The sequence below is a fragment of the Macadamia integrifolia genome, chromosome 8, assembly GCF_013358625.1.
Source record: "Macadamia integrifolia cultivar HAES 741 chromosome 8, SCU_Mint_v3, whole genome shotgun sequence".
Lineage (NCBI taxonomy): Eukaryota > Viridiplantae > Streptophyta > Magnoliopsida > Proteales > Proteaceae > Macadamia > Macadamia integrifolia.
Genome location: NC_056564.1, coordinates 21,750,517 through 21,762,927, shown reverse-complemented (window position 1 = coordinate 21,762,927; position 12,411 = coordinate 21,750,517). Strand labels below are relative to the sequence as shown.

The 12,411-nt window shown below is 39.1% G+C and overlaps 1 protein-coding gene across 1 annotated transcript; it reads right to left on the bottom strand.

Annotated features, from left to right (window-relative positions):
* Nucleotides 1-2,589: 2,589 nt before the first annotated feature.
* Nucleotides 2,590-5,967, bottom strand: LOC122087393 (polygalacturonate 4-alpha-galacturonosyltransferase-like). The gene is made up of 9 exons (XM_042656506.1): nucleotides 5,853-5,967; nucleotides 5,670-5,729; nucleotides 5,409-5,546; nucleotides 5,216-5,282; nucleotides 5,086-5,132; nucleotides 4,561-4,895; nucleotides 4,075-4,432; nucleotides 3,325-3,912; nucleotides 2,590-3,182 (listed from the first exon to the last, which is right to left on the bottom strand). Exons 1-9 carry the CDS (start codon nucleotides 5,946-5,948, stop codon nucleotides 2,907-2,909), a joined length of 1,965 nt encoding a protein of 654 aa, XP_042512440.1. The 5' UTR covers nucleotides 5,949-5,967; the 3' UTR covers nucleotides 2,590-2,906.
* Nucleotides 5,968-12,411: the final 6,444 nt, after the last annotated feature.

The following is a 12,411-nucleotide window of genomic DNA, read 5'->3' as shown; positions in this document are numbered from 1 at the left end:
GGTGTGGGGTGGGGTGGGGGTTGGAGGGAACTGAAGGGGTAATGATTAGAAAAATATATGAAGAAAGCAAAAAAATAATACAACGTCAAAAGGTAAAAAAAATAGCCCCCACAAAGCGAAAGACAAATAAGGCACCTCAAGGGCAGACAAAGATAGCAATATAGGTCAAGAATAATCCTATGGGAAAAAAAAAACATCAAGTTTTTCAGTCTGCTGATCGAAGATGGTGCAAAGAGAATCTAATGCAGTGACTTTTATCTCGTTGTAAAAACATTATAGCTTTCTGAAACATCAACTTCTTCTGAAAAAAAAAAAAAGGGTCACACCAGCCTTAGTGAGGCAAGCAAAAGAGGAAGGCCGACACTCGGTAATATGGACGAGGGAAAATTTCTCGTATGGATCCACACTAGCTTTATGAGGCAAAGTTTTTGAAAACTCTTCCGAATAGGCAACGGAGGAACTGTCAACCTCAAGGGACGCATCACATGGAGGCTCCTAAGGGAGGGTTCATAGTTTGATTGGTCAAATAGTTTATACAAGCAACTGTACTTAAAACCAACCAAAACCCAATGATGACATGTGAGAAGCACAGTTGTGTGAAATTGAGATTTGAAACATAATCCGACAAGGGTAACTTTGGTGAACAGTAAATCCAGACAGATAAGGAAAAGGGAACCTCAAAGCTCCAGGACAAAACACTTCTGTTAACTCATGTAACTCACTTTTCACTAGTGTAGAAAAGATGAGAGACATGAAAAGAAGCAACTAAGCAAAGTGGTGGATGGTCAGAATTCACAAATATCACCAACATTATACACAAGAAATGGAGTGGTGGAGTGTATGTCACCCTCCTACCCTTCAAACTGTTTAGTGACATTGACAGACCCAACAAACTCGGATCTTAACAATTTTAAGTAGCTTAGAAAGTGAGTATCTCTGAGGAGACAAAAGCAACCCTATCATTATCCACAAGAAAGAAAGAGAAGCCGTACCCCTGTGTATTTTTGGTGGTGTAACTGGGAGGAATGAGGAGAGGAGTGTAGATGGTGGGGAACAAAGATAATCCCTAGTTTGATCTTTGCTTTGGGTGTTTTGGAAATGGTTGGGTGGCATTGCTCTCTCAAAGCCTTAAAGCCTTCTACTGTGCATCAAAAGGTACAGATCATAATATGAGAGGAAATAGATCAAGCACCATCACATCACATCTCAACAAAAGTAGTTCCTGATCAGTAAAATCCCAATGAGCTTTTTCAATTTGATTGATTGATTGATTGAGAGAAAGATAGAGAGAGAGTTTGTTTTAAGATACTGAATAGTAGGATCCGATCTTCATTGATCTTGATTTGAATTTTGAGAACAAGTTAAGGAAGTTTGTTATTTTTGGAGATTTTTATTCAAAATTTTTATAGATCTAATTATAATAGGTAACTTTTATTGATTTTCTCTTATTTTACTGACTAAAGAAACGAAAAAAATTATTTGAATTTTAAATTCACGAAGATGGGGAGGAAATGGCTGGCTATGTATACGTGTGTGGATGATTATACTTTTGTCTTTGTGGATGAGAAACAAGAAACTCCTTGTGGACATCTTCTTGCTAAATAAGGCTGAGTGCGTGCTGTGCCATGATGCCACTTTGTTTTAAGGGGTGGGTTATGAGTTGGTGGTCTCAAGTCTCAACCCAAAAAAGCCATATTATCCACTGGTCCACAAATGGAGGGAATGTACCACTCTAATCTGTCTTGATGTCCTTGTTGGTGCTCTCCATTGGGCTATTTCGCAAATGAGATGAGACTATGAGAGCCTCCCAGGTCAGGTTTTTTTGTTTTTGGTAGATTCTCAGGTCAGGTTTGCTCCCTCAAAACACCAACAAAGCCTGAAAAACAAGGGAGCTCAACCCTAGTTGAAACTGTACCAGACCAAACCCGACCTGAACAACTGCTTCCACTCCCCATGTCAATGGTGGATTAGACTCTTGAGTTTACCATAACTCTCTCTTTCTATTTTGAAAATGGCATGGTTGAAATGGCAGACCATTTCAGATTCCTTCAACTATTAAAAGGAAAGTCCATCCCCACAGATGTTTCCTTCAACTATAGAAGGAAAGTCTTTCTCCAAAGAAGTTAGCCAAAAATTAGATGCTTCCGTCTGGCCCTCCACCCAAACTTTACCTCAGTGATGGTCACTCAGTGAAACTCATAGAACAAAGAGCACTAGCTGTTTCCTATTGGTGGGTGAACAATCCCATGGGCCCCTGTTAAAAATCATTTAATGTCCTGAAAGAATCACTTACACTGGGGTGTGTTGACGTAGAATGCATACCAAACACAGCTTTCCAATGTGAAATCAACTTAGAATGTATTCCAAGAATGCCTACCAAACCAAACTTGAGAATGCCAAAGTTATTTTGGTCTTTTATCATTTGACGAGCATTTCGGGCTCAACATCTGGACCATATTTAAAAAAAAGCGTTCAACACTCTTGACATACTCCGAAGCCTGATTCAATGACCCTTGACAAAGGAAAAGAGGAATGAATCCTGGGAATATGGACTAATCACAATTTTTGGCCCAGATGATGCTGCTTGATGGACTCCCAACACAGTGATTTTTAGTCCAAGCCAAATTACCCGAATAGGAAAGTATAATGGGGCTAAGCACAAACTGTTCACTCTGCTCCGGAGAAGACACCATCAATTTCTTACTAGGAAAATGAATAAATGTGAATTTAACAGTAGAAGAATAACTATGGAGTAAGGTGAACAAATATGTGCAGCATAGAAGATAGACAGCAGACATGCTCTCGTTCATGCATTTCAATCCAACAGATCTTTCGTTGGAGCAAGAGATAGGTGTCTCGCTGGTGTGTTTACTATGTAACCCATTTGGCTTCCTCCATCTCTCCAATCATTCAAGGAGCTTGCAGCTGTATATGTATGGATGGTCATACTTAATATACTTTGTCCAATATGATCTATACTTGGTCATGGCCAGCTCTAGCCATGGCTTCATGTTCCCATTATAGTGGATAACCGCTGCATTATCAATCTCTCTACGAGCAATGCTTGGGTTATACCCTAGCCCAAGCACATGCCATGATTTGTTCAGTGGATGTATCAACCGATAGAACGTAATCAAACCTGGGGGCAATGTTCCAAGCTTCCACAGCTCCCTATTTTCATTCTAATACATACAAGGAAATGAACCAGAAGAGACCAGAAGAGATTTGTCAGACCATGTAAAGCATAAGCATGCAAGCATTTATCAGTGTATATGGCAATGTAGCAATAAACATGCAACTGATAGCAAGGTCAAGTAAACTCACCATATTCTGCCACTTGTGGTAGATCCCAGTTATATCCCTCTTCTTCCATTCCTTCAGATCAAAAATATTCATCCCATATGCCCACCCACATGCGTTAGGATCGAAGTTCCTCGCAATATGGGGATTAGAGAAATTGAGATACTTGTCAAAGCGGTGAAAGCTTTCACCACAGGTTTCAACTGCTCCATTTACTTTCCCACGGAGATCCACTGACCACAACCCAGTCAAGTCTTTCTGGACAACAATGTCATCATCGAGAAAAAGGATCTTATCCAACTTGGGATAAACTTGTGGAAGGTAGAATCTCAGGTGGTTCAGCATGGAAAGATATTTTGGATTCCTGTATTTCAGATTTGAAGAACCAGCTGAGATAGTTGTCGGATGAGCTGCCTGGAAATAGTACTGTTTCATGGCAGCCGACTCAAGTTGACGGAGAACTGGACAGTAGGATGAGTTCAACCATTTGAAGTCATCAACATTTTCAACATGGATGGTGGCTTTTCCAGGTGGGTTCAACAGAAACCACATATTCATGGCTCCAAAGTTCAGCTTATCAGTCACCAGATGGAATACGTGCTTCTCAGGTTCCTAAAATCCATAAAAGAAGCATTTATTTAGTAAGGAAACCAGTGTTGATAAAGAAACCATAACATAATGGAGTCACGTCCTGGAAGTATTTCAAATCCTAACATAAAAGCAGAACTCAGGCCCATTGTATTATTAAATCTAAGAAAGATTCAATTGATTCACCTTGGCATTCATGATGGTTGAGTTGACAACAACTGATGCAGCTAGGACATTGTCAGAGAAAAGAGCATAGTGGTGAAGTTTTGGATTTTCCAAATTCTCACTCCTCGGGAACTTTCTCTTCTCAGGTGGAAGGAGATAGTAGCCTATCGTTAAACGCATTGACAGGCAGTGGATCCCATTCGGAATTGTCTTTGCTGCTAATTGGCTTAGGAATGTGCTCTGCTTCTTCAAGCTCCTCACCTGTTCATCAGCTGATTGAAGCATTGCTCTCAGCTTTCCAGTTACCAATTTGCAGTCATAGAGCTGATCTCGTACTTTAGACAGGACTTGACCCATGGCTTTGATTTTCTCAGGTGCACTAGAAATTAAAAAAATTAATTAAAAAAAAAAATGCAATGGAAAAGCGTACACGGAGGACAGGAATGCTTGGAACCACAAATACAAATAACCATTTTAAGAGAGAATGCACCTTGAAACTGTAAATACCTGCGGCTCAGATCTGCATCAGCATTGGCCTCTCCAAGGGCATGTTGGCTTTCTTTGAGCCTTGCCAAAAGCTCCTGGTATAGGTTAAGCTTGTTTTTCATCTTTGCAATGTTTGCATATACCCTAGCCATAATCATTTGATCTCGCATCAAGCGTACTGTTGAATCAGAGTTCTCATTCTCATTTTCTTTCCTCCATATGCTGTACTTACCCAAGACTGAAGAGTCAACAGCTTTTGAGCGTTCAATGGCAGCATTTTCTAGCTTAACAATTGCTCCGTCATCTTGGTGAACTAACTCATCTGCCTGTTTTTCACGCCTTTTTTCTCTCAATCGCTGCATTAAGCTTAAACTAATAAAAAACAAATGCAAAAAAAATCATGGAATAGAAATTTAGCCATAAGCCACTAGAGAAATCTGTAAACGCCAAACATCTGTATTTATATCTCATTTCTCCCGGTCTGGAGTAAAATCAAATCCAAAAAATAATAATCACAGCTGGGGACACTCTAAAGCAGATATTTACCCTTCGGGCTAGTTTTTCAGGTGTATCAAGAAGTTGAGCATTATCATCTGCATCAAAAGAAGTATCAATGAATGCCATCATCAAGTAGATAGAGGAAAAGGCAAATGATCCCCAACATACAAATAAATACCTATAGCAACAATTCTTGGTTTGACTCGAGGAGTTTCTCGTTCTATGTTTGTAACTATTTGGTTTGGCTTCAACGGCAACAACAAAAAGCACAGGAAAGTATCAAAAGCTGTAACTTGACTTGCTTATTGAATGAGAGAGTTGATCTATGCAATTAGCACAAAAGCACTAAGCTTAGCCTAACCATCATTTACCTCTGTAAAAGTAGCATTATTCTGGTCAGATTTCTCCATCCCCACAACTTTCCATGAAGAAGACAAAGAGTTTTTCCTAACAAAATCAAGGCTCCATGGTGCCATGTCATCTATGCTTGCTTTAATGGTGTCAATGACCTGTCACCATTATTTAAGTAGGATCTGACCCTCATTAAAAAATTATAATTAGTGAAATGGTAACTAATAAAAAATGCATCCCCTAAACAAACTTGGTTAGAAATGGCATATACTCCCACTTGCCTCCTTCGAAAAAATGGATTTTACATGTTGCATCGCCAGTCGTTCTCGCCAATCTATATTCTGCACCCACTCAACCAAAATTTCAAGATTTAGATAACAAAAAAGAGCAATTGGGAGTGGGGACTCATATTGCAAGGTAAAATAAGAACTATAAAAAGAAACAACTGTTCAGAATAGTTCTACCTGTACATTAGCACCAGTTTGGATTCTGTTTGGATATGCTGAATAAATAAATATAGTTTCCATCAGTTCCAATATAGGGAAGGGACAAAACCACATCTATAAAAGCAGCCATTAGTTTCCTGATATCTTCATTTCATTTGCAAATGGATGAGATTTCAAAATAGTCATGGCACAATAGATTCTCCTACACTAGTTCATGTATCATTTGGCAACCTTCATGAAAGTTCCTTGCTAATGAAACTGATAAAAGGATATTTGGAATAAACAACAATAACCATCAACCTAGTCAATCAAACAAGATTTTGAGCACATGAAATTCCAAAATTTTGTAGGCAACAATACTCAAACAGATTTCACATGACTTAAAATACTAAAATTAACTTACTAAATCATCCTTCTCCCCCATCCCCCTTATTTTTGGGAAAGGGGGGGTTTGTAGAATAGGTGAATCCTCTTTAACCCCTTATGTTTGCACAAATCCTTTTTGGGACATATTGAACTCAAGGTGTATGCCATACAACACTTCTTTTTCTTTTCTCTCTCTCATAAAGGGGGTGTTGGTTGCTATTGGGAATTTCTATGACAGGACTGCCCATGAAAAACTGACCATACTATGGTTATTTCTAGAATAATAACAGGACCTGCACTTCCAGTAAAATTTTAAGGAACAAAACATTTTCTTTTCAGGGTGGGGGGAGGGGTCAGACTTTAGAGAACAAAACCTGTTTAAGAAGAAGTGACAATGGAGGTTGAAAAGAACAACTTCAGGATTCGATAATCAATACAGCAGCGTTAGTAATGAAATAAATGAGAAGCTATATGGTACAATAAGATGAACACTGACAAGATTTGGACATGGCCTCGAAATGATTGGTAGAAAACCCATTAAAATATCTTTGAACCCAAATCCTGCTACCCCATTTTCTAGCATGCCAATATCGTCGTAACCTTTGGTAAAAAGGTTTCAGAGAATATGATGAAGGGGATCTCCAATCTCCTACTTTACGAAAGCTGTGCCATCTGAAACAATTACACTCCAGCCAATAAAAGGATGCAACCAAAGGTTTCAGAGAATATGATGAAGAGGATCATCAATCTCCTACTTTACGAAAGCTGTGCCATCTGAGACAATTACACTCCAGCCAATAAAAGGATGTAACCAAAGGTTTCAGAGAATATGATGAAGAGGATCACCAATCACCTACTTTACGAAAGCTGTGCCATCTGAAACAATTACACTCCAGCCAATAAAAAAATGTATGCAACTATCAAGAAAAAAGGACTGTGATGAGTTAAAAAAAAAAAAGTACAATACTCAATGACCCCTCCAAGGAAAAAGAAGTAGCAGGCCAATAAGCATGATGCCTAGGTGACACCTAGAGAACTAGGGATCTAGTGATGCAGAGCTAAGGGTGTACTCAAGGAGGAAGAAAGGCCAGCCCAGTCAGGGCCCATAATTAGGCACAAAGACTTGAGTTATAACCAGCCCACGTTTAGGCCACGACCTAAGTTATAGTAAGGCCCAAGTATGCTTGTTAAACTTAAGCCCATAAAGAGTCCATACTCTGCCCATGTGTAGCCAGTAGCCAGCAGCCAGCAGCCAGCAGCCAGCAGCCAGCAGCCAGCAGCATTGGAGGATATTTTTTTGGCTGATTGTGTGGGCCCATGTCGCTGCCATATGTGGAGTTGCTATAAGGTATCCTAGTTACTAATTATTTAGTCTCCATTGTGATTCAATTCCTATTTTTTGTAGTAGACTCTTAGTTATAGCAATGGCAACTACGCGTCCCTTCTAATTTAGCAAGTTCCTATTTCTTTGTAATAGCATTGGAACTTCTTCTAGAAGATCCTAAGTAGCTTGGCAACAAATAAGCCCCATACAAAGGAGGGTTACTATCTTGTAGTGGTTGGTTTGATTATTATAAATAAATAGTCAAAGTCGCACAAGAACGGGGCTGCTGGCCCCATCGAACCAAGTCCAATGTTGGACCAGCTAGCCCCCACCTTGGTCCCACCTAACCAGCCCAAAAGGAAAGCTGGAAACATTGTTCACGAGTTACTGTTCAATTCACTCCTGCAGATTTTGTTCAATGAAGATTTCTGGAAGATCCATACAGCTGTCCCTTATTGTTGAAAAGAAGCTTCAAGATAAGAGTTCCAGCATAGGACTTAGTTTCTATTTTGATTTTCCAAGTTAGTCTCCTTTTTTGTTAGTAAAGAAGCTTCTATTCTGTAACTTAGGCTAGTTTCCTTTTTTTTAATGGCTTGTCAGTTTCTAATTTGGTTAAAACTTGGTTAGCAAGTTAGACACTATTAAAAGTCTTATTTCAGTCCATTAATTTCCTTTCTGTTAATTCTTTAAGTCCAAGTTTTGTAAGGCTATTTAAAGCCCATTGATCATAATGAAAATAGAGATTGAAGTTTATGAATATAAGTGTTTACTCATGGTTGAGATAGCTGTTACCTTGAGGGGTGAAATGCAAAAAAACCTGAGGGGGGTGAGATGCCCATTCCCTAATTCTTCTCCCCCCTTCTCAACCCTCCATCGATTCTGTTTTCTTCCTTCTGTTTTCTTCTTTGTTTCAATTTGTGCGAGTGTTAATGAGCCTATTGCAAGACTATTTGAAGATCTAAAGCCCACCAACAGTTCATATATCATAATCAGCTTAAGAGGACAGAATCAAGTGGAGCTGCCAGGGTTTTGAAGCCTGGTCGATTTCTTCAATATCTCCCAGCCCAGCCAGCCATTAGCTAAACCCTTTTAGGGTTTTTTGAGGCCCCCAAGGGCTACCTTCACACTAGTTTGAAGGCCAACCTAGGCCTGTAGCTGCTGCTACTGCAGAACTTCCATAAACTTTCATTTTTCATTTTTCAAGCATAACTTCCCAACCAGCCATCAGTTGGCGCTCATCTTTTGAAGGATAGTTGGGCATCACACGAGGGACCCTTGCTCCAAATTAGTGGTTCGCAGGAGGCTGAAATTTCAAGATATCAAAAGCTGCTACTGCAGAACTTCCATAAAGTTTCCCTTTTCATTCTTCAATCATAACTTCCCAACCAACCATCAATTGAGGCACATCTTCTGAAGGATAGTCGGGCATCACACAAGGGACCTTTGCTCCAAATTTGAGGTTCATCGGAGGCTGAAATCTCAAGATATCGAAAGTTGTCTTTCCTAATTCATGTCAATAGCATCACTCTCAATTCAAGGAATTGTCTAACCTTTTGAGAGCTTGTTGATCCATATAGGACCTTCATCTACTCCAAGTTTCAGCTCCATCTGAGCTATGGTTTGTGAGATCTCATATTTCTCACTATTCAACCAGATTTTTGAGATCCTGCATGGGATTAGGTCCTTCATGTTCTAGTCTTACATCAAGAATGGCTGTTGTGGTGACTCAGTTGCAGGTTTCCAGGTGGTGAAACCTAAGCTGATTGGTGGTGATAACAAGTCATATCCCCCCTTCCTTCTCTCATCTTTTTCTTCACTCTTTCTTCTTCTACTTCACTGTTCTGTTGGTTCCAGCAACCATTATTCCTCCTACCATGGATGTCATTAGGTAACTTCTAATCCCTTTTTGTGGTTTATTCTTACCTTTGCAATGTCTATTTATTAATCACTTTCCTGCAGGTTTTCTACTCAGTTTTCCACCCTAAGGTTCCTGTTTCTTTCTTAATTTTTGGTTTCAGTTCGCCTATCTGTTGCTGCCCATCTACCCATTAGTTGGATCCCACATTTTTAGGAGTTACCTCTATTAGGGCTCCATTTGACCAGAGTTTGGAGTTCATCAAAATTCAAGATCTTAATACAGCTTCTCTCCTATGCTTTCTAAATTCTGTTTTCCTTTGTTACTAATTTCTACCTTCACAATTTCTGCAGATTTAACCATTGGATCAACCCCATTTTTGGCGTGTATATTCAGCAGGATCTCTACCCTATTCAACCAGATTTCACATCCAAGTGCTGGACTGCTGGTTGTCAAGTTGTTTTGAGACTCTTATATTCTGTTCTGTTTGTTTCATTCTTCCTATCATTGTGATACTGTCCAGTGTCTTGCTGCCCATTAATCTATCTACAGGTTAGTGTACTTCATCATCTAGTGATTTCACATCCAAGCGCTGGTTGTCAAGTTATTTTGAGTCTCTTATATACTGTTTCTGTTTGTTTCATTCTTCCTACCATTGTGATACTGTCCTGTGTCTTGCTGCCCATTAATCTATCTACAGGTAGCGTACTTCATCATCTAGTGATTAGTCCTGAGCACTTCTTCAATGTTAAAACACAAGATGCAACTAAAAGCTACAACTTCAGTATGCCAATGATACCAAAAGAGCTAGAGAACTCACATTGAAAAATTATCGCATTCAAGTTTAGCCCCATAAAATAGCTAACAGCCCAGACCTTAAGATAAAATGACAAAAAACCTCCAAAGACCAAACCTCACAGTGTAACATTATGTCATGAACGCCAAATTGAGGGAATGCAAGACACCAATCAAGCACCAATAAAAAGTTCAATAAATTGATTCTGTAAACCTATATCAAAATAAATAACCATTTGTCATTTATGCACATTTTACTAACAGAAAAGGAGGGAGCTTCATTCTACTTCCCTTTTCAAATCAGTTAGAGGTAATCATTCTTCCTGGAGACCTTATCAACGAATAATTTCAGTTACAGGAGAACCAATCAGTTCTTAAACATTCTAAGCCACTAAACAGAGGCAACACTCAGAAACAAGACCAAAGGAGAATAAATCTTTATGCTCAGCATCTATCTCCTCACGTAGATAATATTTCTAAATAGGTAAACATTTTTCAGCAACCTCAGAAATAAATGAATAAATAAATGTCTCAAGCTACATTCACCAGTCTCCAAGTTATCAAACCCAAAAAAAAAATTCCAAGAAAGACCAAGAAAGCAAAGCAAAGCCCCAAAGTATGAAGCAAGTAGGTCCTAAGATAAGCCTAGCCTCTAGAGCAGGTTACCCACACTAATTCCAACAAAAGGTAATCCTATTCCACAGGCAGGCAGTGATGCAGTTGGGCGATGGGTTTAGAAACAATATTTTTTGATTTGGTTCCTTTCCTTTTTAGATTTAGAAATTACTTTGTGGTATTTTATTTAGCTTGGATTTTGTTTCAGCTTCTATATAGGTTAGTTTCCATTTTTAATTAGTTACCATTGTGATGCTTTGAGTTTTCTTTTATAAGCCATGTAATACACTAGTGACAGACAGATTTGAAGCTTTGAAGATTTTGAAAGAATTGTAAGATTTCTTTTGGGTGAGAACCATGGCTGCCGGTGTTCCTCTTTTGTCCCCTCCCTGATCTCGTTCTCTTCTTTTCCCTTCTTATCTTCTTCTTTATTTCATCTTCCTCTTTTTTTTCCTCTGTTCTTCTTTTCTCTAATCTTTTCCCTATTTCTTGCTGTTTATTTCCCGTACCTGAAAATTACTCTGTTCTGGGCAATAGTTATATTCCTAGAGAGGCTGATCGATCCCCCTCAGGGTAGACCAGTTAGGACTGAATTCTTGATCGAAGACTCTCCCTCCTTGGGCGATATTTACCCCAGAATCTTAGCCTCAATAGTTCTTTCTATTAGGAGAATCGAACCCAGGTTCAGACCTGGTTCTGTACCATGTGACAGATCTGAATAGCAGGATTCCGTATTTTTTGCTTGCTGTTTGATGGATTTTTCTGTCGGAATCACGAGGCCAGCAGGTTTTTAAGCTTCGTCAAAAAATGTTGGGCGGAATCCATGCACCTGGAGGAAGTTCTCTCCATCGCAAGCCTTCTCCTATTGCCGCTGGTTTCTTAGTTCAATTGTGACCTAAAATCGAAGAAATACTGGTTTTCTAAAATTACAAGTAAGGACAGTTATTTATAATTACAAGAAAACCCCATCCTGGAAATTGTGTTCTATTATTTCCTCCTTACTTTAGTAATTACAAATTACCCCTACTTAATGCTGGAGTAGATTACAAGTAACTAACTCCGCAGTTTATAACCCCAAACAATACAAATAGGAGCAAGAAAAAAAGAAATAATACCATCAAATAAACCCCCAAGGATACAATACCCATATAGGAGCAAAACCAGCCCAAAACCCAACCCGATAGAAGAGAGAAAGACCTTCTATAGAGCTGGAGAGTAAACGGTGCGGCATAGTCTATGAGAGTCCGATTGAGCTGCACTTTTGGGTGTAGATAGTCCCTAGGGATGGTACAAAAACCCCCAATTATGAAGGGCTTCTGACAGGTGGCTATGGAGTTATGCGCTTTCTTGATTTTCAGACCTAGGAGAGAGAATGTGAAGAATTCTGCAGGAACAGCAACTTGTCTTCTTCAGATAACTTTCAATAGATGATCGATTGATCTTCTTAAGAGTATAGAACCAGTCCTCTAAAGGATCTGAAGATCAGATCTCAAACTTGGGTAGCAATGAGGGTCGATTGGCTTCAAGAACAAGAACTCTTTGGCTGGCTGATTCTAATTTTGTATGTTTTAACAGGTCTGAACTTCTAATAACAATAAACAGAAAATAAAAATAGAAAAAGA